The following is a 25231-nucleotide window of genomic DNA, read 5'->3' as shown; positions in this document are numbered from 1 at the left end:
GACTCCTTGTAATTCTATTAGCAGTACATTTTTATGGCGTTTCCTGACATATAATATAACTGTTTCCACAAGCACAAACACTCAAAATAAAGAAAGGTGTAAGTATCAAATAATGCGAAATATGTCGTCAATTTGTTGAAATTTGGTTCTTCCGTTTTGGCACAATGTCACAACAAAGATAGATACTGATAAACATAAACAAGCGCCTTTACATTCCTGCTTGACTTATTTACAATTTGTACTAAAGTATACAGTAATTGATTCAAAGTTGCTATTTATTCTAAGAAGTAATTAAATTAAGCCATCAAAAGTTAGCACCCGTATACATACTGCTAATAGCAGAAGGTCGCTGCAACATATAAGTACTTCAGCGTCAGCGATCATAACTTTCAATAGTCGCAACGACGTCTCACCTCTTCTGCATACAAATTTGAATCTAACCCCCAAACAGCAAAAATGTAGCTGCTATTATCTGAAATGGGAACAAAAGTCAACTGAAACAATAGATAGCGTCTATTAAATGTGAATTATGTGGATTATTGAAGTGGTAGAATTAGTTTACAAAATGACTAACAAACGAGGAATGAGATTCAACTAGCGGGCGACCGAATGTTGATTTAGTTGAGCCTGTTCCGAAGTTGTTTACAGGTTTATTTATTAGTAAACAAGTGGTGTCAGCAACTCTATAGCTGTCCCGTCACAGCCCACCGGGCCGCAGTCATCTCTCGCGATTCGCATTACCTACCTGGCTTTCGATCGGGCCACACCACTCATCACTTATATATGTATCTTATTATGATAGTCTAAATTATAAATTGAAGTTTTAGTAGCAGTTGTTTTGTTTTACGTGTGTGAAAGATGTTGTTGTCTGACGTCCTCTGTTTTATATTTTTAACGGTAAGTTTTTAATATTATCAAAATCAATATATTAAAATAGTACCGACCTATCAATTAAAAGTATACTATTGCAAGAATAAGTGTAGGTATTTTGTGTGGATTTTTTATTTGGCCATAATTATCATTATAATAATATAATTACCTGATAAGTAGTAATAAGCCAGTATTTTTATTTATAATATTATAATAAATAACATAATTGGTGGATAGATAGGTAAAAAATAAATAAATAAATAAACGTTTATTCACGTTTCATGCCTTATAAATATTTACAATATACTTCTGCCACACCACAGAGTGGTTTGTTGGCAGACGAAGCTCCTATAATATGCAAGCTAGGTAGTCTATATGCTACTTATTTTTTTATCTATTTAACCCCTTACCGCATGCGCAGCCCTATATGGCAGTTCTAATATTCAATTCTATTGATAGTTAATAAAGTTTATTTTTTAACAGATATAATACTTTTGTTTACGACATGAAGTAAGGGGTTAACGCTACAATTTGATCATACAGTATAAAAATGCAGTGCATATGTACAATTTATAGCGGTTGTATTTTACCTTTTATTTTATTTAATAGATTATTGCTAAGTTTCTTTTTAAATGTTCGTTTTGTTATCCTTTTGGTCTTCAAATCCGATGGTAACTCGTCGTAAGTTCCCTATTCTGTACAATGTGGCTAGACATTTTGGTATGCATTAGAACTGCATGTTTTTAAAATCTTACTTTGTATAAATATTACATACGCACTTTTTAAAATCACATACTTTTTGTAGTCTTGAATGACTCTAGCAAATAACATAGTTAGTTTTTCTATGGGGACAAATTAGAATTTCGTATTTAGTAAATTCATTCAGAATGAGGAAGCTCTTCAAACCTACCATATTTTATAAATATATAGCGAGGCGCTAGTTCAACCATATTTGTACTATATTTCTTAAACAATACATTTTACAAATTCATTCAATTTTATCCTAAACTATCTAATAATTCTATTTGGATATCAAAATTTAAATTAATTAAGGTGACTGTGGGCAAGACCGTCTACAAGGCAAGTCCGTCAACACATTATAACTTTTGAATTAGAAAGCGTTTGCCGCTTTGGCGTCGAGTTTATAAGTCAGTTTTTCGCGCTAGTTCCGCCGGACTTTCCTTGAATCAGAGGTTACCAACTGTTAAATGACTTCAATATTATTTATTACCTACGATTTTATAAGGTTACTACAGATACGCATCTTTACGACATTGCGCATGATGTTTGTGTTTTGTGTTTATTAACAATTTTAATCTCGAAACTACTAAAGAAATGTGATCTTAATCCTCAGCACTATGTAACCGAAAATACAAATAAGAAAATACCTATTAAGTAAATAAATAAATAAATATTGGCCGCAAACAAAGCATAGCTTAGTTTTTACTATTGGTGCTAGGCAACGACATATACAAACTTATATAGATAAATATATCAAAAACAAATATGACTGGAGGAACAAATATCTGTGTAGATTATACAAGCAAATGCCCCTACCGGGATTCGAACCCATGATCATCACCTTCATATGTTATATTATTATACTTACCTATGACACATATTATTACCCTTTTTACTCCTCTTGAATTTTAGAATACGGTTGTACAGTCATATTTTCTTGACAGTTTTGAAGATTAAAATCATTACAGCCATATCAGTCCGTACGTATTTTTTTATTTCGGAACATTTATTGTACTTATCGTGGTTGAGGCGTTTTGCCTACACCGTGATGCAAGGTTACGCGCCACGCCAACGCTGTACCGCGCGTGCCACGCCGCTATGTGACGTGGGTTCTTTACCTTACTTATCCTGAAAATTTACGTATGTAGGGTACCTACTTGTGTTATGGAGTTTGATTTGCCAATCACTATTTGATTTAAACTTAAACGGTGTTCGTAGTTTAAAATTGCTTCTACTATGAGTTTATTTATGTAACCCTCTTTGATCTCCGTAAATTTAAAACAATGAGTAAATTTAAAATGACTATTGGTATTTTATTTGAGAAGTCCAAAAAATAAGTACGTATAATTATTTTCCAAAAAAGGTTTACCACCCCATTTACGTAATATATTACGACTTACCTGACTTACCTTTTAATAAGAAAAATTGTGTTTATTTCGAATCTAAACCCTATATTAACAAGTTTAGAGTACACTTTTCATTGTCTTGTTTCATTCTTTGTAAGGATTCGAATACGAACACTTAAGCACCCATAGTATGGCTGATATCGTTACTAGACGGACTTACCTTAAACTACACGGGAAGTTCGTCTACTCGCCGAATTTTTAAAAATACTATTGTTTTTGCTTAATTTATGATTAAAATGATCTGTCACTATAGCTTAACTATTATTTATGAAATTCTTCATCGTATGTGATTACAAGCGGTCACGTAAGTGAATAATTAACGGAGCTAGAATACTCCAATGTAAAAAATAAATAAAATTTGCCGGTCTTGCCCACAGTCACCTTACACTGACTTGAAATGTTTTAAACCCATACGATTTCTTTCAAAATAGTGAATCGAACATTTGAAGAAGGCATTAAAATAATATAAACAATTAAGCTCCTCACTATGTAGCATACTGTCGGTGACAACGTTGTCAGTACTTAATTATCACGTCATCTTGACCAGATTATCATTGCGTTTTTATTGTCGCGGCTAGATCATACAATTTATGATATCATAAAATCCCATTTTAGAATTGATCAGTTGACTGTTTCATGATGGGACCAACCGATCATTTCTTGAAAAAAATGCCACATCATGAAATAATCAATTGTAAGATCTGGCTAATACTTTTGACTGCATATCATAGGTATACATAGTTTTCACACCTAAAACTATACCTTTGTTTTAAAAGTCGTAAATGAAGTTGTAAGTGTTGTAACGGAATCCTCGGACCATTCGGAGAACAAGCAAGCTAAACTATCACTGAGCTATAGCAAACAGCTTAAGACAAACAAATTCCGTCACGGACTAAACTTGTTTGAGATTACTTTTACCGTTCCATCCAATTATCCACGGTATTTTCTAAATAGTAAAAAATACAAAAGGCATTACAGTTTTAGGAAATATAATTGAAATTGAATCCATTCGGATAAAGTATGTAATATTATACCGTCACATAATGGTCGATACACTTTTTTTAGCAAACTATATATAATAATAGCAACTGATAATTATATAGGTACAGTGGGAGATACGGTATAAAAAGTCATCTGTTATTTATTAGTGACAAGAAATAAATTATAGGTAATATTCACATTGACACATTGCATATAGGTTGCCTATAGGAACCGTGCGCGTTGGAGGATCTGCCATCTTGTGGCCTGAATCAGAACCAGAAACATGTACATTTAGACGTCACGTGTTTTCTTGTGCATAGTAGGTTCTGCCATCTTGTGGGCTACATCGGAACAATAAACATCACATTTACGCCTCGCGCCAAAAATCTGACGGCTCCTGTGCTGCCTCCTACAGTTCATGCACGCTCCCTATTAAAATTGCGTACGGACAGTATTAACATTCTTTTGTTATTTAATCGAATATTATATCAAATGATAGCTTATTTTATTCTTAATCTAACTGTAATAAGTTGCTTTATAAATAGTTGGTCCAGTCCATGGTTGCCTAGATTTACCGATTTTTTTTAAATTTACATCTAAAATTTTGCAGCCTTTTTGGGGTATATGTATAGCCAAGAGTAAATCTCGTGAGGGCTTTAGATCAGCTTAGTAGGTTCCAAGGAACAATTATGCCAGACGGCATCGCCTGAGACAAAAGTGCATATTGCTCCATACATATCTGCTTTTATTTCTTCCACTAATTGAGCTCGATCCAAATCCAATGTATGAACGGCCTTGAGCAGCCACCCTGTCGGGTGCGTCCAGTCCGCGGCCTGGAACACAACAGCGTGAGCAAGTTATTGTTAAACGCTATCATGTCAGACCATTAGTACCGTATAATCTAAGCCACAATTTGACTCGAGAAAGTGACGTGGTTGACCATATTGTTGCTTGTGTGGTAGGCGGAGATGTGAAGACAGAATATAAGCCGATATGTCGAATTGCAAAATTTTAGTCAGGGTCCTTCTCGAGTCAGTATTTTTGGGCCCTACAACCCTACACTTATGGATTCATTGCTTACACTTTGTAATTACGCATTATAGCAATAGCATATTACTAAATCTTTTGAAACAAAGTCCCCCACCGAGTCTGTATGTATGTATGTTCACGATAAGATCAAAAACTAATGAATGGATTTTAATGCGGTTTTCATCCATCAATAGTGTGGTTCTGTGATTTATTCATTGGGTGATTCTTGAGGAAGGTGTAAGTTTTACCCGTGCGAAGCCGGGGCAGGTCGGTATTACTCTTTTCACTTTATAGGTATAATATTTAGGTATGGTTTTTTAAAGTAATAAGCTTAGGTGTAGATGCTGGTATTATATATTAACGCAGATTTGTATACGGTTAATTAGGTCAGATTCCTGATGGAAAGCCAGAGTCTTGTGCGGTCCAGTGGGCGGGTCAGTGTTAAGATTAAATTACATACGCAAAGAAAGGCAACACTTGCCGATAAGTACTTAGTTGATACAGAGTTTATGTTTTACACTTGGAAACGGAGTTATGATACCAAAACTAGTTGAATAGCCAGCATAGCGTCCATGTTTGTAGAGAGCGATTTAACAAACAACATCTGAAATATTTTGGAGCCGTTGATCCTTTACTCCAATTCGAATTAGTCATGAGATTATTTAGATGGTTTTTAAGTTTTGTGGAAATAAAATGATTATTTACGTCGATATACCTACATCAAAACCAAAGGCTCTCTAAGTGTCCATAACTTGTCACATGTGGTAACAAGATTTCGTTTTGTTCTTCGGTGAAATTTCTTCATATTTTGTTTCTATTATCTTGATCTGATTAGTCAATAAAACAATATCCCATAACATATCGATGCTGTTGATTGGTTTTCAACACTGCAACTTAAAGAGCATTAACTTATGGACATCTCACGTCGTGTATGACATAGTTTATTATGTACAATATTTCTGTAGTATGATCTTTAGCGTAAGTACAGTTTAACTGACGCCAGTTGATGTTTATTAGCGTACTAATGCTTCTCTGCTAAGCAAGAAAGGCATTTTTACTTTTGACCCGTAATGGCTTTTATTTCGTAATACGTACCCATGGAAAGAAAGCGCGGTCAAACCACCTTTGGACGTTAAATATGATTTCTAAGGGCGGTGTTCTGCACCTTTAGAAGATCGCTGGGGACTATAATATATCATAGATATGATTTCATATGTTTCAAATAAAAATAATTGCTTAATTTTTTTATTATAATCAAGAAGTAGAAAGAAAAATAGACAAGAATTTGCATAGACATTTCATTGAAATAATTCATTTTAGTTAACTGTTTGTTGTATAGGTACATAGGTAACTACAAGGGTAGTTGCAGTTTATAATAAGAAACCGTAGAACAAAGAGGTTTAGTAATTAACACATTCTTAAGGATGAGTAACCTAAAAACCTCAGTCTTAATCCGCCAAAAACATACGTACCTACAGGGTGCGAAAGTAAAATACATTAGTATGGATAGGTTCTAGAAAACAGGCCTTTATTCTAAGGAAGTAGGAAGAAAATTATGAAAAAGGTATAGTTTTTTTTTAATGATGTTCCATACTTTTTACGTAAGAGTATAAATCAGCTGATTTCATTCATTTTTACCAACATAAGCACATATATTAAATTACATTAGGATTAAAACTAATAATAAAAACTAAATTAAATCTTGAAAACATTTATTTATTTTCAACTAACTACGAAATCAAAATTGGAGGTAAAAAGGACTTCCGGTAATTCCTCTAAAAGAATATAACTGAACTAAACGGCTAGCAAAATGATAATTTATATTCTCGCGGTTCTAGTAAAAAAGTTTTTGTATTATTTTATTACAAGAAGCACAGGGTTAAATTCAGAACGTCTTAACCACTAAACTTAACATTGTATTTTTGTATTTGTCTTATCTTTTCAATAAACCTTTGCAAGTTTTCGTCATAATTAGATATAATACATTCTACCTCGTGATCTTAGCGACACTCATCAGTTATAACAATTTGCGCATAGCGCTACAAAACGAAAGTGCACACGCATGGTCTGAAATGACACCACTTTAAACTGTTACTGACATAGTGATATCGTCACAGTCAAGTGTGAACTGACAGTTTTCCTATTGGTTCTCAGTTATAGCTTTGAAGAAGATATTACAATTTTTGCAATACTACAATACAAAATTTAGCAAATTGGTACACTTACAGGGTACTGTGGTATATTTTTTGCGAGTTTAGACTCAATTTTTAGTTACTTTGAGAATCTCTACCTTAATTTAATAATATCCATGCAGATATAATATAAATAAATAATAAATAAATAAATATCATAGGACATTATTACACAAATTGACTAAGTCCCACAGTAAGCTCAATAAGGCTTGTGTTGAGGGTACTTAGACAACGATATATATAATATATAAATATTTATAAATACTTAAATACATAGAAAACACCCATGACTCAGGAACAAATATCCATGCTCATCACACGAATAAATGCCCTTACCAGGATTTGAACCCGGGACCATCAGCTTCGTAGGCAGGGTCACCCACTAGGCCAAGCCGGTCGTCTAATAATATGTTTATGTACATCTTACCTTACCTTTAAACGAGCAATTCTTGTACATATATATTTATATATTTTGGGGATCTCGGAAACGGCTCTAACGATTTAGATGAAATTTGCTATATGGGGGTTTTCGGGACGAAAAATCGATCTAGCTATTAGGTCTTATCTCTGGGAAACCCGCAATTTAGGTTTTTATGTGTTTTGCTGTATAATTCTGGCAAAAGTACGTGTAATGTTTTACTACAATTCAAGCAGCAAGATTGTTAAACGACTCATAAAACACGCTGCCCTCCTGAGCTAAGAGGTATCTCATCTCAAAAACAAATGATCTTGTAAATGGAACCAACAGATTGAGGTACATGTTACCATTCAATTTTCGTTTAAAAGACATACTGCGCCGATCCCAAATAAATGGGATAAGGGAAAGCGAATGATTATTCAATATTCGTTTAAAATATCTACTGCTTTTTAGTTTAGCAGGGCAGCACAGACACGTGAATAGTGTTATAAACTTATGGTAGATAATATTAAGCAACGTTCCTAAACTAAAATATTAACTCTTATAAATAAGTTATGATTTCAAAAAATGAAAACACTGAGATCATGATATCAATATAAAAGTAAAAAAGGCACAATGATATTAATTACTATGGGTAAACTAAATAAAAGCTAGTTCGAAATACGTCAGTAATTTAGTCGAGTGGCGAGTATTTGTGACTTTGCATACTGCACGTGCACATGGAGCATAAGGACCCTTTTGCATGCAGTCACAAATACTCGCCACTCGACTAAATTACTAACGTTGTCCGAACTAACCTTTAGTGCCATACGTCACACATGTCACTATCACTTCTCATGTCAAATCATTGTCAAACATAATCATGCAGCTGTCTATCATTAACCTAACAGCCATGCTCGTAAACACGTAACCCTAACCTATGCTGCACTTTTCCATAACCGGCGAAAACGTTCTCACTTTCGCCGAGAAAACTGCGCCGTTTAACGAAAACGTAACGAGCTGTTAGCTAGTTGGTTGATCGTTGGCGTTAATAGCGTTAATAGTCCTTGATCAACCGTGAGTCGATGTATGACAATTAGTTAGCTTGGGTGCATACAGCTTTGTTTGCTTTGGCAGTTAATATTTTGTACCTTCTTCTTCTTCAGTCGGTCCCTCAATGCTGAGGCTCGTGACATCATGTGCTTCTGTTGAAGACCAGGTTCCTCCATCTATAGACTTCTATTCCTCGCCAAGCGCATTGTCTCGTTCAGTTTAAATTGCATAGGTACAGTGATTTGAGCACACCATCTAGTCTAGTAGTTTGTACCTAGAGGTACCTACAATGGGAGTAGAGTAAATAAATAACTACTTTAAAACTTATAGTAAAAGTTATAAAACTTATAAAATATACAATTTTGCCCTCACGTGATGGTTAAACCTTGACGGTAACTTTTTCAAAATTCAGAAATATATTTTAGGTTTTCTGTTAGGTATAGATTCTGGAATAAAATTAACACTTAATGAAATTAAATTATGGGTAACAATCGCAATGTAAGTACTTAGGTAGTGAAAAATAAATCTTGATATATCCTTCCATGTGTGTTCACTGGATACCGTATCGCGATAGCATTCCTGCATCAAAACGTATTCATACTTAATATTATAAAAGAATCTGTCTTTTTTTTTTTTTTTATACTACGTCGGTGGCAAACAAGCATACGGCCTGCCTGATGGTAAGCAGTCTCCGTAGCCTATGTACACCTGCAACTCAAGAGGAGTTACATGCGCGTTGCCGACCCTAACCCCACCCCCTCGTTGAGCTCTGGCAACCTTACTCACCGGCAGGAACACAACACTATGAGTAGGGTCAAGTGTTATTTGGCTGCGGTTTTCTGTAAGGTGGAGGTACTTCCCCAGTTGGGCTCTGCTCTAGATCTGGAATGACATCTGCTGTGCTGTGCCCTACCACACAAGGCGAGATGACATTCACATTGCCCATACCTCTCTTGTCTATCTCGTGTCTATCTTGTCTGTTACCTCTTCTCGCTTAAGAGGGAAGTATACCGCGTGATCGTCCATCCAAAAAGAGAAAACGTTTTTCCACTTCCAAATATTTTCCATTCTCGATGATTTTTAGTATGTTTATGACACAATGAAAAACTAGGTTTATAGGTTCGCAAACACAGACCAATCCCTATAGACTGAGCTTATAGGACGACTCGCGATCACCTCCCGTATTGGGGTACAGACAGAGCACATATAAGATAGCACGCGCGCCGCTCCGATTAGTTGCGCCCAAATTTACGACCTGTTAGCAGTATGCCCGTCTGTACGAAAATAAATCGTAAATTTGAATTTGTTCCCTAATAATCCTATATTGCAGCGTAAAATGGTATGGCAAGTCATCTAAGTCATCCAAAAAAAAAACAAATGGAATAACATTCCAGTAAGTCAAATGCATTATTGCAATGCATGTTATACTGGTCAATATGGTTGTACTGAGCGGGAACGAAGTACGCCCGTCCCTTTTCGTGAACTTGAAAATGCAATGTGCGATCCCTTTCACGTAAACGAATAGTAATGTGAATTATGCTTTCATCAGTTGCGGAAAGTTCGTGTTTTCGTTCGTACCGTATTGTGCCATTTGAAAAATATAACTGAAATTTGTGATTCTTTTTTATTTTTAATTGAGTATAATTAATATGTAGTTTAGTTATTTAGTTGGTAGTTTATCTACTTTATTTTAGTAGAATGATAATTACTGATATGGTATCAAAATAAGAAATGAAATAAAAAATCCAATTTTTAGCTGGCTTTCAGAGACGGGAACGCCCATGTGACATTCTCCTAGTTGCAAACGTCCAAAGGCTGCGATTGCCACTAAAGTGAAGAGGTATAAAATATATGTATTTTTGAAATTCTATAATGATTCATTTATAAATCAAGAAAATTTGCATTGGGAACCTCTTACGGCCGTATATTAATAATGATTATAATATGTCACAGTGATACGATACCGATCTGTCAGTGTCAAAAGTGACATTTAGTTAACCAAAAACGTCACTTTTGACACTGACAGATCTGTATCGTATCATTGCGACATCTTATAGGCATTGTTCGAATACGGCCGTCAGTATATTGTAAGGTCTAGTTTCACAAGATGGACTTGATGATGAACTTCGAAGATATGTGAGGGCACTCGGTGTTGGTGGTTGAACATGTCCCATTCCTACGCATACGCGTGACAGCGCGCCATGTTTGGAACAACCAATCGCAACGCCGTGAGCACATCAATAATTTCTTTAAGAAAGGACTATAATATGACTTTTATAAAATAACTCTTATTAAGAAATAAAATAGGGGTGGAAAGCAGATGAAAGTTTGTATGGAGAATCAATAAAGCAGATTGGATTTGAAAAAAGCTATCCAAATTAATAATTAACGCAGACGAAGACGGACAAAAGCTAGTACCTAGCTAGGTAGTATCGGTAGGTGTTCTATTTATCTATCACTATAACTGTTCTTGCACTTTCACCACATAATGAGATGAATACCGCTTCCCATCCTCTTTCATCAATGTAACACCTTTTATAAGGTTCACTACTTGTTACGACATACCTACCTACATACGTGTGAGATAATATGTAGCATAATCAAATAGTATGACATTAATAAACGAGTTCAGTAGATGCATGCAGTAAAGGTAATGGGAGTTAGTTTAGTGGTTTCTAGGGTCTTATTTTGAAAAGGAAAAATTGAAACCATTTAACCGAAAATTACCTTTAGGCGGGCCAGGGCAGATTCGTATTGAGACAGTTTCGTTATTGGACCCGAATCTGAGTAAGCCCGACTCTGTAGAGGCCAGATTCGCCATAGGTATCTTTCTGAACAAAACAATATCGACATACGACTTATGATATAGAAGTCACTTTCTTTTTAAAACAATTTCTGAGTAGGTCAGATTCGTATATGGTCCCGTGACATGACAGTAATACGTCTGATTGGTAATAAGTTGGGATAGGATTTATGCAGTTTCTTATCTCATCCGATTAGCAACGATTCGATTAAAATATTAAGCAGATTCTTTTAATGATGAATTCTGGAAATAACGCTTTCTTATTAGGACAGATTTTATGTATATTTAATTTCGAAAAGGCCAGGTACAATCAGCAGATATCTGAGATACTGGCCACTTTAAGATTAAATATGATAAAGTAATTAATAGATAGTTCTTAATGACAATGTCACAATGTTTATGTGATTTTCTGACCTACTCAGAATCCGGCATTATGAGAATCTGAAGAGCTAGGAATTTGAGATCTTAATAACCTGACATCTTAGGAACTTGGATAACTAATAAAATGCTCTATAGATTAGCGAACTTACTCAGAATCAGAATTAAATAGAAACTGGCAACATTAGAGTCATACTTACTCAGATTTTGGCCTAAAACTCAACTGGTTTAATACGAACCCGTCTTGCCCCGCCTAAAGGGAAAATTAGCTTCGTTGTCGGAGTGCTTGTTTGTCTATTGCATATATCAAAACCCCTTTCCTGCAAAAAAATTGAGCAAGGTACGCCGCAACGCAAGGTTACGAATTTGCTAATTTAAGCTTCGCGTGGCTCCAGAAGTAACGCTTTTTACTAAACCATGCAGGCTACTGTGCCGCTTAAAATTGAATTTTAGACAACAGTTTAAATCTACTCGACACTTGTACCATTTTTAAGTACTTGAAAATTTTGTCGGTGACTGATTTGTAGCACTTAGTATTCTCCATTTATTGCAATAAATATTTTATATGTACATACTTAATTATCTAGCACAATCATTTGACACATAGTTATTTGATTTTTGAAATAAATTGTAGGGCGCTAATCTCAAATTTGTTCAACCTACCATTTCCTGCAGGTGAGTATATTTACATCTCTTGTATAATGATAACCGGCTCTAAATCAATTTGCTACACTTCATGGCTAGAGGACCCTCCATTTCATTATTATAAAATCGATTTACATTGGAGATTTCTAATCTCCCACGCAATTACACAACTCGTGTGCGACTGAGGAAGAATCGATAATCTCTAGTTAATAATTATGTGAAAATTCATTGTAACATTGTTGCGAACCTGGAATATCTCAAGAACACTTTTTACTCGGAAACAAAACTGTTAGTTTCTTTAGATATCATTTAGACCAGATTGAATTAAATTAGACAAGACAGTTTATTCAACATGTATTTACTTTAGTACGTAACAAATATTTGACTTTAATCTATGAGCTATGAGATTTACAGATGATTTTTGAAATGTTTAGTTTATCAACATAATCAGAACGCTACATCTGGTGAAATAGGGGCAAGTAGCAATGTATTACGACAATTCTATGAAGCAAATTATGACTGTCGGATGAAATATACCTTTATATAGACGAGGACACATTTTCAAAAATAATGCTTCATTTTGTTGCATAATCTCGAACTATTAAGTACCTATTACATTAAGTAGTAAACGTGACTATGAAATTCAACGCTAGGTATCGTTTTTAATACCGTGCCTTCAATTATTATTATTTATTATATTAGACCAGTGGCTTTTAACCGGTAATTCACGAACCACTAGAAAATACCGAAAGTGATCCAAGAATTTATACCTACACACAACAAACCACTCGAAGAATCCTGGGTCGATTTTATTCGCCATACCTAATATATAACTTCCAAATGGGTAGTCACCCACCAGTAAAAAGGAAATTTTGGCGACTGGCCAAAGTATGTTAGGTTTACCTACCTGGGCCCCGTTTAATAAATGTTACAAATTGTAAATTGTAAATTGTAGGTGACAGGTTACAAGTCTACAAGTTCCTGTTTAATAAAAAATGTGACTTACAAATTTGTCATGGTGGAAAACTTACATAATTGTACAATTGTATCTACAATTTTACATAATTTGGTTCAATAAACATTTTCACTTCACAGGTACAATTTAACAATTTTGTATGTAAAACTACTTTATTGAACACATAATAGTAATTACAAGTTTACATATTTTGTAAATTGTAGTATAATTCTGACAGGCGCTCTCATGATGTGTAAAAACTTGATGAGGTGTGCCGGACAATCTAATTTAGAATAAAAAATGGGTCTAACAACGAGTAGTGACAGCAATAGTGAAGATAGTGATAATGAATATGTAATTGAACGAAGACGAAGAGTTTTTCGTAAAAGGATTACATTTTGCTTTTAATGTGACAGATTTCACGTTTAACGAAAAATTTCGAGTATGTAAGACTACCGTCGAATATTTGTTAACAAAAATTGGACAAGAACTTCAACACAACAGAAAGCGTAATGCAGCTTACCTCATGACAAATAGGTAAACCAATTCAATGAGAAATGTATTGCGTGAGATACCTAATAAAATTATAAATTAAAAAGCAAGAAGTCTACCCTCGTTTATTAAATACTTGTGGCAAAAACTTACATTTTATGTAAATTGTACCTTACCAATCTTACCATTACAATTTCGTAAACACAATATTGTCATCAAAAGCTACAGGCATTTTTAACATATGTAAACGTTTATTAAACAGCGTTTATAAATGTGAAAATTGTAAGTTATTAATTTGTATTTTTTTACTTATTTGTAGGGTTTATTAAACAGCACTTGTAAGTAAAATTTAACAAATTTGACACTTTTTTACAAAATTGTTGGATTGTAATGTTTATTAAATAGGGCCCTGCTAGCTAGCCTCATCCTCATCACTCGAAGTTAGAAACAAATATTTATAAAAACAACCATGTCAACTTAGTCCAATTTTCATTCCACATACGTCATTAGCTTTATTTTTGTTTAACAATAATTTATACTAAACATTCGACATGATACTTCCTTAGTTATTTAGGTATCATTAGAATGTGCGTGGAAACCTAGAGATGCTTAGACACTGCGGCGTGCAGCAAGTTGGTACAGTAGAATGCAAACAACAGCTAAATAATTAACTGTCGTGGCTGCGGTTGCGGGTGCTTGAACCCATTTCCTACCTTTGCCTTGAGAGGAAGCACTCAATTCATTTCCTACTCAAAAGCAGTTGTCGTGTCGTTTAGATCTTATGAATTATGTAGTTTATCTTATAATCTTATATTATTTCGCGTTTCTTTATCATTACTAATAATGTAACGGCCTCCTAACCTATTCGGTAGTGACCCTGCCTACGAAACAGGTCTTGGGTTCAAATCCTGGTAAGGGCATTTATTTGTATGTTCATCACATATATTTATTTATTCTTGAGTCATGGATCTTTTCTATATTTTTAAGCATTTATCTCTATATATTTTTATAATATATATAATATCGTCATATATAATTATTTATAATAAGAATATTATATACTCCACTCATTCGAATCGCATTCATTAATAAGCAACTCAGATACGAATCTAAGAAAGTTAATCAACTTCTAAATAGTTTCACTTTATCGCGTAACATACAGAAAAGGGCGTAATTTAAATATGGAGGTATGCGAGTTACGCCCATCTTTACGTGAGGTCTTTGTAGTAATGTCGCAATGGTTTGGTGGGTTTCTCTAGTTTGTGTAGTGACCCCCGGGATCGCGATTATCATACAAGTAAAGACATACACATCCGAGACTTGAATAACAACGTACACATGTAACGCATGTCATGTTGGAACTATGGAAAATAAAACTAAATAGGTGTGGCATTATGTACCTATGTCAACTTTAAGTTAACAATGGGTAGGTTGTGTTGTTAATTGTTATGGTCGTATTTGAAGATAGATTCTGTATATACGTATTATACCTAACCTGCAATTAACATTTGTGAAGATGATAATAATTTTAATCTACTTGAGTGAGCTGTGAAGATATTAAAACTTCATGGTTGATCAGTGATCAGTTATTTCACGCCGCAGTAAAAACAAATTGTATCATGAGATCCATCTCTGTAATCGTAAAAATATAAAAAAAAACTGACAAACATGGTATGGCAACGAATGCAAAATGACGCATCATCTAAAAGTGAAACTGGGCCGTTGCTGTCACGCAGCTACTGCTGTATCAACATGATAAGTTTAAAAACAAAGCACTAATTGTAACACATTCCTGAAACGTTTAAAGCTACGAGTGTTAATCACGAGTTTTGCTACAATCCTGAAAGTATTTTAATTAGAGTAATAATTTTTTTATCGTGTCAACACCAGAGTTCCAGTGGCAAGTGTTTTGAATTTAATAATCAAAGCAAAAAAAGAGTTAAAATAATATGTATGTACTTATTGTACATAGAGCCTCAGGACTCCCAGGAGACAACATAATTTGGAAACTTAACGAAATATTTAACTATAGTCCTAATCAACGACTAAGCTTTTTTATCTCTGTATGTCTTCTTTTCCCAAATGTAATCTTTTCTATCAACGATAAAGTACATCAAATTTTATTTGATATCTATTAGTTTTGTTTCTTCTTAAGTATATTGTTACATATCTTCACATTGTTGTAAAGGTCTTATTAGTTTTACCGACTGCATCAAACCTAAAACATAGCAAAATGTGGACTTTTTTTAAGTATAATAAAAAGTTATAGGTAGTAAGTTGCCACAATATACATTTGTAACAACCACATAGCTAAGACATGTATGTATTTACGGTTACTTTCTGTAGATCTCAATTAATTACCCGACAAAGACGCATTCCCAACGCGGTTCTAGAAACAAAAAGTAAATCAGGGGCGTCTAAGTGTGCATAACTGTATGCTCCGTTTTTATACAGTTCCATATACAGATTGGATCCAAATAAAGCGATGGTAAAACTAAAAAAAAACCGGTCAAGTGCGAGTTTGTTTACCTCGCGCACCGAGGGTTCCATACAAACTTTAAATTTTCTCATGTAACTATAATCATGAAAGACTTTTGACCAGAAGTATACAGCGCCATCTATGGGTAAATTGGGTAACTAATTTGTGCGATTTGTAGGGCTAAGATGGTCGGCTCTTTATCATTTATCATCAAAGTGACGGGCATAGTGACAAGTGATAAAAATGAAACCATGCTGCCACCACTGTACGTATTATATTATAGTATATTGTTTAATACACTAGCAGCTGAAAGCTGATGCGTTTATATCACTGCACTTGTTTTTTTGTACAATTAATGTTCATTTTGATAATTTTAAATGTTACTCAAGTCTGTTTTTAAAACTATTCACTAAAGGAGCATTTGTCACTGCTGCCCGTAGTTTATTCCACTCGCGCACGACGCGGCTCGATAGAAAGTGTTGTATGTAAGTGATGTATATTGGTTTTTCAGGGATAATTCTTTATCATGTGAAAAAATTTCAATAATTTTTTTGAAACAAAGTCTATACTGTAATGTCATATGAATTTCAACTAAAATAAACACCCGCAAACGGGATTAAATTGCAAATTAATTTATAAAATGTTTTTTGTTAATTAAAAAAAAAAGTTATCAAGATAGAGCAAAAAGAAGAAAAAGATTTTCCTGTAATCTTTATGGTAAATAATGTTATTATTATGTAAAAAAACCCGGCCAAGTGCGAGTCGGACGCGCGCACGAAGGATTCCGTACCGTTATTTATAAAAACAGCAAAAAAATTATGTATGTTGTATGGGAGCCCCCCTTAAATATATATTTTATTCTGTTTTTAGTATTTGTTGTTATAGCGACAACAGAAATACATAATCTGTAGAAATTTCAACTGGCTAACTATCACGGTTCATGAGATACAGCCTGGTGACAGACGAACGGACGGACAGCGAAGTCTCAGTAATAGGGTCCCGTTTGACCCTTTGGGTATGGAACCCTAAAAAATAATCATAATTTTTCATTCGTAAACTTCGGAGATAATGGGATGCTATTTTTTTACACATTGCCCTTCATAAGTAAATTTTTTTCACTATAAAAAAAAACAATTATTTTGTAATGTTCACCCCACTTGACCTAGTAACTAGACTTTGAAATGTTTCCCTCTTTTTATATTGGGCATTTCCCATAGTTAATATAAAAGAAAAACACTTTCAATATGTCTGGGTTAGCGTTGTTCATTACTATTCCAAATTTCAAATTGATAGCTTAAGTACATCTCGAGATATTTAGCAATGTGACAGACAGACGGACGGACGAACAGAGTCGCACTTTAAGGGTTCCTTTTGTACCTGTTTGGTACGGAACCCCAAACAGGGATAAGTATGTGACCAAAGTTAACAACCCAAATAATATTGATTTAAACTCACCCTGATAAATGCGAAGTGATAATAGTTCTCTAAAAATAACATTAATAACAAAGCATATATATTTTTTTACTTGACATCGATAGACAATAGATAATTATTTTCAGTGCATATTTAAATAATAACTTCAGTACCTGGGCGACCGAGCATTGCTCGGTTATAACTATTTATTGTAATATAGGTGATAATCTTATCTACATTTTTTTACTACATTAAACTTGTCTAAAACAATAAAAATTAAAAAATTATATATAAACTTGAACATATAAAATAAAAAAAAGCTAGTCACCGGGCGAGATTCGAACCCGTAACACTCGTTTAGCAATCCGCGTCTTAACCCGCTGGACCAGACGGACAGTAGCTGGAAACACGAAATTAGCGACCCTATTCTGCGTCGAAAGAAAAACGCATGCAAACTCGAAAACACGCGTTTTCTGAAACATAAGACTTAGATTAGTCTAGATCGATTGTTTACCCCCAAAAACCCCCATATACCAAATTTCAGCAAAATCGTTAGAGCCGTTTCCGAGATCCCGGAAATATATATACATATATATATATATACAAGAATTGCTCGTTTAAAGGTATAAGATAAAGTTTTTTCAAAGGTTAGAGGTCACATGATATGTGTACCAATCTACCATCATCTTTCTAGCGCTTGTCCCGGCTTATTGCCACGGCTCATCGGAGCCTGGGGTCTGCTTGGCAACTAATCCCAAGAATTGGTGTAGGAACTAGTTTTTACGAAAGCGACTGCCATCTGACGTTCCAACCCAGAGGGTAAACTAGGCCTTATTGGGATTAGTCCGGATTCCTCACGATGTTTTCCTTTACCGAAAAGCGACTGGTAAATAGGTATCAAATGATATTTCGTACATCAATTCCGAAAAACTCATTGGTACGAGCCGGGGTTAGAACCCGCGACCTCCGGATTGCAAGTCGCACGCTCTTACCACTAGGCGCTTCATTCTAATTCCGTAAGTTTTACTTTTCTATGGTTTTAGTATTAAATATAATTCAGATCTGAAGCACAAAGACAAAAAGCGTGCTTATGTCAAAAGTAGATTTATTCCTACAATTTATATAGGTATTTGATTAATAAAAAAAATCGGTCATTATGTTTTCTTATACACAAACTTCAACAATCTTGTGACACAGTGGTCACTTGTAAATTGTAACTATAAGTTATTTGATATAGGGCTCAGCCCAGGTCTTTTCTCTTCAATATTTGTTCTAGTAGCAAAACGCTTGGTAAAGTAAGGTGGGGTAAAACGAACATAGTTTATTTTGCTCGGGGCAAGACAAACAGTATGAGAATTCCATACCAGTCAAACGGCCAAGCCACATTATTTTGACTAAGGTGTAAAGTTTGTGAAGTTAGGGCCTAGAGTTAGAGAAGCTTGGTCCTACAAGAGATCTGATAACTTTTGACAGTGCGAGCCTTATGGTTTCGTTCTGGCAGCATTTTAAGTCAAAATATTTATGGTGTGATTTTATCGTATGATTATATTAATAGTTATAATATATATGAGTCGAGTTGCCGAGCAGACTCCAGCCTTAAGTGAGTCGTGGAAAAATGCCGGAACATCGCTAGGATCATCATGATGATAAACAAAACCCGTGTCTTACTAATTAAATTTCACAAACTTTCAGTATGTCCCATTTATCACGGAGAAATAGTAAAGTAAAATACATGGAAATCGTACTGTATGTGCCTTTCATGGGTATTTTTAAGACCCACCCATAAATTCTTGAACTGTCAAGTTAATTCTCATTTTTCTCATTTACAGATAACGGTCACAGCAACATGCGTCGGAGCAGAGAGCACAAAGCAAGAACTAGTTGAGAAAAGAAACGGTCGGCGGGCCAAAAGAGAAGCAATATTAATAACTGGGTATCCATCAAATTCCATCAAAATGAGTAATTCCAATCAACGGGCAACTAAACTAAGATACTGGCATAAGAAACCGAAACGTGGCTCCCTGAAACCCATGTATGGGCCGGCGCCATCTCCCCCTAACCGACTGACTGTTAAAAAGTATAAGAAAAAGCAATTACGGTCTAAGTATAACAAATATAGTAGTAAACGAAACACAAAACCAAGATACCCATCGGCAAAACCCTATTACGGTCGAGTGCCACAGCGGCCTCCTAAACCACGGCCTCAGCCTTACTACCCACAAGAACCTGTTGGCTTTGGTGAACCTCCTAAAGAATTTGCACAGGAATACGTGCAACCACCGAAACAAAGCTACGGAGAACCCCCTGTAGATTCTTACGGAAATCCCTTAACGAACAATTTTCCGACGGGATTATCAACTTTTGAAAACCCCAACCCCAATTTCGTTGACTTTGAACAACAGCAGTTCCAATCACTACAAAGCTACAATCAAGATGTCAACATAGATGCTAACAATGCCTATTCCAAACATCATCCAGTTTATGCTAAGCCCGAAATAGAAGAATATGAGCACGTGGAGCCGCAAAAGTATACAGAATTCAAATTCGATTCCTATGCAGACGTATATAAACAACATCCGATAAAAGAATATCAGCCTACCAAACAAAATAACATTCATCATGATTCGCACAGTATTAAAAAATATAAACCTTGGAAAGGAAAGACGAATGCGAATGAGTACGATAAACATGACCATGTGATTGTGGGAGGCCAGTACGCAGAACCGCCCGGCCGTCTAGTACCAAATTACCACCACGAGACCCCACACTACCAAGGGGATGAAGTTGCACAAGACAGTTACATTGAATCGGCACTGGTTTCATCCACCTCTATATCACCATATATTAACTACAAACATAGTAATATGGCCTTCAGTCCGCAAAATCTAAACGACGCCTTCAGTCCCTTCATCAATTGACACTATAAATGCGCACCATGCAAGTGTTTGAAATTGCATTCATCAGCTGCCTCCTAAAATATTCAAGATCATAAAAAAACATGTGACTATATTGTGTATAGACATTGTGAAGTAACTTATTTTTATTGCAACTACTGTCCTGATATTCTTCAAAAACCTGACGCTAGAAGACGTGCTACAAATATCTGTCGGAAATGTAGTGAGTTAATTTAAAAACAAACAATACTGTCTGTGTTTATATTTAAGACTGTCGTGCAATATGTTTGTATTATTGTTTTGTGGGAGTTGTATCGATAAATAATTACATTAATTATAATAAATTATGAGATCTGCCTATTTTAACATGTTAGATGTGTATTTCTTATAATAGTGCTTAGTATGGGTTGTTATTTAAAAAAACTTGGCTTACATTTATATGTTATATGTATGGATAAAAAAGAAACGGAAGTGGAAGCAACTCAAGTGTTACTTTTATATTATTTATTCTGGGGCGTCAGGCATTATGAGGACCTTTGGTACGATTATTTGATTAGTACGATGCAAGATGGAAGCCCATAAATAATAGGTAAACTTATTCATTTACAAGGTACAATATGTTTATAAATATTTCGTTGGAATTCGCTTAGGTCCACCCGCCATCCTGACGCTCTTTTATTTATTTTACAGTTCTATGATCGTTGACAGATTCCGGTTGTCTCTTTAATCTGAAGAATTAAAACAAAGTATTGTTAATACTATTTTATTAAAACACTAAAAGGTTTCATCTTAACACTGGACCTCGCAAAATTATAGTAAATTAATTGTTCTAAAAGTATTATTATAAACTCACAAAATATCAACATTAGATTCAGCATTCATAAACGTCTGTTGAAAATGTGGATAATTGTAACTCTTCAAATATGCTGTGGATTCTAAAATTAAACCTATTAGCCAACTTTGACTGGACGCAGATCAGTTTGGTTTTAAAGTTTTACTATTTATCACACAGTCTTTCCAGGCCATTTTGCCGTATTATTTATATGATTAAGTTCATAGAATGTTAACCACTAGTTATATTTTTTCGTGACTCTTACAGCTAGTGCATTCTGAATACTCCTACGTCTCTTTCTCCTGGCGTTGCCGCAGGCGGCCCGCGCGGCCTCGCAGGCGGCGTGGGCGGCCTGTTTGGTCGCAGCACAGTCCGCGCATGCGCACTGCAGCTTGTGTTGTAAGTGGGATAACCTCGCTCGTGCTTCAGCAAGATTTCTAGATTTCTCCTGTAGACCAATCTTTGTCTTTTCTAGTACACAGTTAGCGGATTTTTCCACTTGGGCTGCTAGGTTGACCGCTTGCAACATTAATTTGTGCTGTAGACAAACAATTATTATTGATATCATATCATTAACTTACCACGTTAGTCATAAAGCAAAGTTACAATTTTCGATTAGGTTTGTTGATAATATAATTTTTCTGTAGTTCTTTATAGCGCACAATATACATTATATGGGAAAAATTACCACCCTATAACATCGTCCTTTATATTTTTTATGCACTATTTTTAGAAATGTGAAATTGGGGCTCAAATAGTGCACTTCTTAAAATCAGGTCCGTAAGGTCCGTTGAAGGGTAAATGTTACATAGCTTTATGCATAAATAGTTTACTCAGACAAATATATTTTTAGTGGAGATTACATTTATATCAAAACCCTAAAAACGAATTCGTAAAGATTTTAAACTTATTTAACAATTTCATTAGAATTCTATGAAGATCCTGAATGATGGCGGTGTGATCATTTTAACGAAATAGTTGGACTCTAGAGATTTGTATCCAGACTATAGATAGTAGAGTTTACCTGAGCATTAGCCTGCTGCGCGAGCTGACTAGCGGCGGCCACTGTGCCCTGCTGCTGGTGTACGGCCTGCAGGTTCTGCGCCACCACAGCCTCCGTCTCCCGGACCTCCTGCTGCAGCTGCTCCACAACTGCCTGTTTGCCCGCGAGCGCCGCCTCTGCCGCTTTCGCGGCTTGTAGAGCCTTTTCCGCTAGTTGAGTTTTCACCTAGAACAAGACTTATTAATTTTTAATTTGAACAACTGAAATGATGCCATCTTGTAATAATGCAAGTTTCTTCGCGGATTTAACTAATTACCTACAGCATCCTTGTGGTCGTACGGCGTACCACGCACTCGCACTAATTATTTCCTAGAATATGTCCTCTGATAATTAATGCAAAGAGAGTAATTCTTCCAGCACTTTTCTTATTTGCGTTATTAAGAAACATTGCTCGAGCGCAAATGTTGGCGTTTGGTTTCAAGTAGAAGTTTACTGGGCAAGTTTTCCACTAGCGCGATTATTTCTCTTTAAAGGTTAAGTTTCCAGCAATTTTGCATTGTTAATGAGGGATTTTCGAGGTCGAACCTGATGCTGCCTAAATTGAGGCAACTGCTTAAGTATTCAGATTCAGATTTTTATTCATAAAAAATAGTATTTTACATGTCAAAGTTAGGTTGGTACATAAAACAATTTCCTTACAGAAAATTCTTCGCAACCTCGGTATTTAAAGCATTTTCATGTTACACAAGGAGGCATAACGGACTACCAGTGGTAGAACTACCGTCTAAAACCTCAGACTCCCTCTGCCCTGTGAGTCTTTAACCGCAGCGATACCCGCAGAGCCCTGCGCAGCCTCTATGGTGGAGGCAGCAAGTGCGCATTGCACCTGACTCTGCCCCCAGCCCGTATATGGCTTTAGTCCTTCCATCTAGTGTAAAAACAACTATCAGATAGCCAGCCAGCAGTCTTTTTTAAAATGAAATAAAGTTATTTTATTCAACCTAAACTAGTACAATATATAAAGGGGTTGAAACCTTCTACTGGGTATTTCCTGTGGCAGAAGACGTCGCTCTTTCAATTCATTACCAGTATAGTTAAAACGTTGTTGACAATTATAAACTGAGAAAACAATACAAATTGAGTCTCGCTCACCATGTGCGCAGCCTGCGCGCCTGCCGCGTTTTGAGCCGCTTGGGCAGCCTTAGCTTCCGCCGCCGCTTTCTGTGCGATGCTGGACGCGCATTTAGTCTTGGCGCAGTCACGTCCTGATGTCTCATGCGGGTGATCTTGACTTGGTACCTTTGTAAAACACAAAAACCTTAAAAATCAAACAAAAAATAATAATTTGTACCTAATATGCGACATTTAACTTTTAGGCTTTTGTTGATTTTAGGCTGTGTTTCCACGACTTATTTGAGGAAAATACTATACCTAACATTTCGCAGTTTTTTGCATTTTCGCTTTTTTCGGCTCTTTATTCTGTAGTAATATTCTATGCGGCCAGACAGATAGAACGTCAGTAATTGAATAATTAAAAAAACGCTGCATCTAGAGTAGAGGAGGCAATAAGTTCAGGCACCTGACACAACGATTACACTAAGATAAAAAAAATAAAGAACATGTGTCATGTGTGGATCGGGCCTTAACTATAGCAGAGCAATGGGTTTTTAAATAAAATAAGTATTTTCCAAATTTTCAGTTTTGATACAAGCTTTTATCGCTGATTGTACTTTTCTTGCAACGGTCAACTACTCATTGCGACAATTCTAACACACCAAACACCATGAAGCTGCGATGTTTCTTGCGATCTCGATCATAAGATCAGCCCGATGATACCATAACATTGCATTGTCATCCAACTTATATGAATATGTGAAGTTTCAGTTCAATCAAATAATATTTACACTTAGACTGCATTACATTCAGACAACGGGACAACTCAAACTAAATAAAACCTTGTAAAAAATGTAGTCCTGTAATAGGTACGCTTAGTATTAGTATGCTTGAGTATTGTTTTGGTGTGATTGTAACTACTTGTTCCTTCTCATTTTTTGTCTATCTTAATAGTTTCGAATAAACACTTTTCAGTAAATTTTGAATAGTATATAGTAGATTCTGGTCCACTAGGTTTAAATTCATGTTTGTTTTCAAAATAATCAAATTACAAAATCTACGATTTCTCCGTAAGCGTTAGTCAATTACCTCCGGGTGAATGAATTACAACTTTATCTAGCAATTAAACCCTAAACGTGAATATTACGCTAACGTAGTACCTGACTCGGTAGACGCTGTTGTAGTACTTTATCCTGCGGCAATGTCCACACTGAAGTCGCCAAAAGTACTAAAAAACACAACCTCATTATAAGCACATAAATTAAATGGCACTAAATGCAAATTAAACGTAAAAATTAAAGATTATTCTGAAGAAATATTTTGACATCAGTGACGGAAACAAATCACAATCATCTGACATATTTGGCACCTTTGTGCCAGCTGCAAGAGAACTCTATCAGATAGGTACTCTTTTGATCTTGTGCCTACACGTTTACCTAAGGTAATAATTGAGGCAATAAATCTATATATGTATGCAAATGCATGATAAGTTTCAATGGCTTGACTTTTCAATGTCATTTAAAAAAGCTGAATCGTATATTACTTGATTTTTCAG

The 25231-nt window shown here is 35.2% G+C and overlaps 2 protein-coding genes across 2 annotated transcripts; one reads left to right on the top strand and one right to left on the bottom strand.

The window, feature by feature from the left end:
- Nucleotides 1-717: 717 nt before the first annotated feature.
- Nucleotides 718-21101, top strand: LOC133534449 (uncharacterized). The gene is made up of 2 exons (XM_061873569.1): nt 718-897; nt 19664-21101. The coding sequence occupies exons 1-2, from the start codon at nt 859-861 to the stop codon at nt 20750-20752; spliced, it is 1128 nt and encodes a 375-aa protein (XP_061729553.1). The 5' UTR covers nt 718-858; the 3' UTR covers nt 20753-21101.
- A 136-nt stretch (nt 21102-21237) lies between these two features.
- On the bottom strand, nt 21238-25196 carry LOC133534450 (uncharacterized). The gene is made up of 4 exons (XM_061873570.1): nt 24837-25196; nt 23716-23862; nt 22585-22788; nt 21238-22098 (listed from the first exon to the last, which is right to left on the bottom strand). The coding sequence occupies exons 1-4, from the start codon at nt 24921-24923 to the stop codon at nt 21799-21801; spliced, it is 738 nt and encodes a 245-aa protein (XP_061729554.1). The 5' UTR covers nt 24924-25196; the 3' UTR covers nt 21238-21798.
- Between the last annotated feature and the right edge of the window lie 35 nt (nt 25197-25231).

Source organism: Cydia pomonella, chromosome 2 (genome assembly GCF_033807575.1).
Source record: "Cydia pomonella isolate Wapato2018A chromosome 2, ilCydPomo1, whole genome shotgun sequence".
In the NCBI taxonomy this organism is placed as follows: Eukaryota; Metazoa; Arthropoda; class Insecta; order Lepidoptera; family Tortricidae; genus Cydia; species Cydia pomonella.
The sequence above is the reverse complement of the archived record's forward strand: the minus strand, read 5'-3'. Positions and strand labels throughout refer to the sequence as shown.

What these genes read in the sequence shown, in the direction of transcription:
- LOC133534449 (XM_061873569.1), top strand. Translation starts at nt 859, where the DNA reads ATGTTGTTGTCTGACGTCCTCTGTTTTATATTTTTAACG. An exon ending in TCTGTTTTATATTTTTAACG is followed by an intron (nt 898 to 19,663) that starts GTAAGTTTTTAA and finishes TCTCATTTACAG; the next exon opens with ATAACGGTCACAGCAACATG.
- LOC133534450 (XM_061873570.1), bottom strand. Translation starts at nt 24,923, where the DNA reads ATGAGGTTGTGTTTTTTAGTACTTTTGGCGACTTCAGTGTGGACATTG. An exon ending in AACAGCGTCTACCGAGTCAG is followed by an intron (nt 23,863 to 24,836) that starts GTACTACGTTAG and finishes TGTTTTACAAAG; the next exon opens with GTACCAAGTCAAGATCACCC. An exon ending in CGCAGCAGGCTAATGCTCAG is followed by an intron (nt 22,099 to 22,584) that starts GTAAACTCTACT and finishes GTTTGTCTACAG; the next exon opens with CACAAATTAATGTTGCAAGC.